We start from the raw sequence: 312 nt of genomic DNA, 5'->3' as shown, positions 1-312 counted from the left end.
ATCAATGTGGTGCTTAAGAGCAAGCAACCCTTCGCAAAGAACTTTCCTTATTTTCACATTTATTGATTCCACCTCGCCCCTTCGTGTTTGCACGGTATTTCACCTCAGTGTCGTATCAGTGCCTCATGTCATACCTCCCCCACCTCTTTTCCAGGTTCTTGGACGAATCGCCGCGCTGGCTGATCGTCAGAGGCCACCACAGGCGAGCAAGGGAGGTGCTGGAGAAAGCTGCCAGGTGGAACAGGGTGGATCTCCCTCCTCCTGAAGAACTGGATGCGTTGATGAAGAACATTCAGAAGGAGGTGAGAATTG

At 51.3% G+C, this 312-nt stretch overlaps 1 protein-coding gene across 1 annotated transcript in view; it reads left to right on the top strand.

Annotated features, from left to right (window-relative positions):
- LOC119581844 (organic cation transporter protein-like) overlaps positions 1-312 on the top strand; it is a 24,470-nt gene that overhangs the window by 19,486 nt on the left and 4,672 nt on the right. Inside the window, 1 exon segment of the mRNA XM_037929983.1 lies at positions 155-302. Coding sequence (XP_037785911.1) covers positions 155-302 — 148 coding nt within the window.

Source organism: Penaeus monodon, chromosome 15 (genome assembly GCF_015228065.2).
Source record: "Penaeus monodon isolate SGIC_2016 chromosome 15, NSTDA_Pmon_1, whole genome shotgun sequence".
NCBI lineage: Eukaryota > Metazoa > Arthropoda > Malacostraca > Decapoda > Penaeidae > Penaeus > Penaeus monodon.
This window is presented reverse-complemented; position numbering and strand designations above follow the sequence as displayed.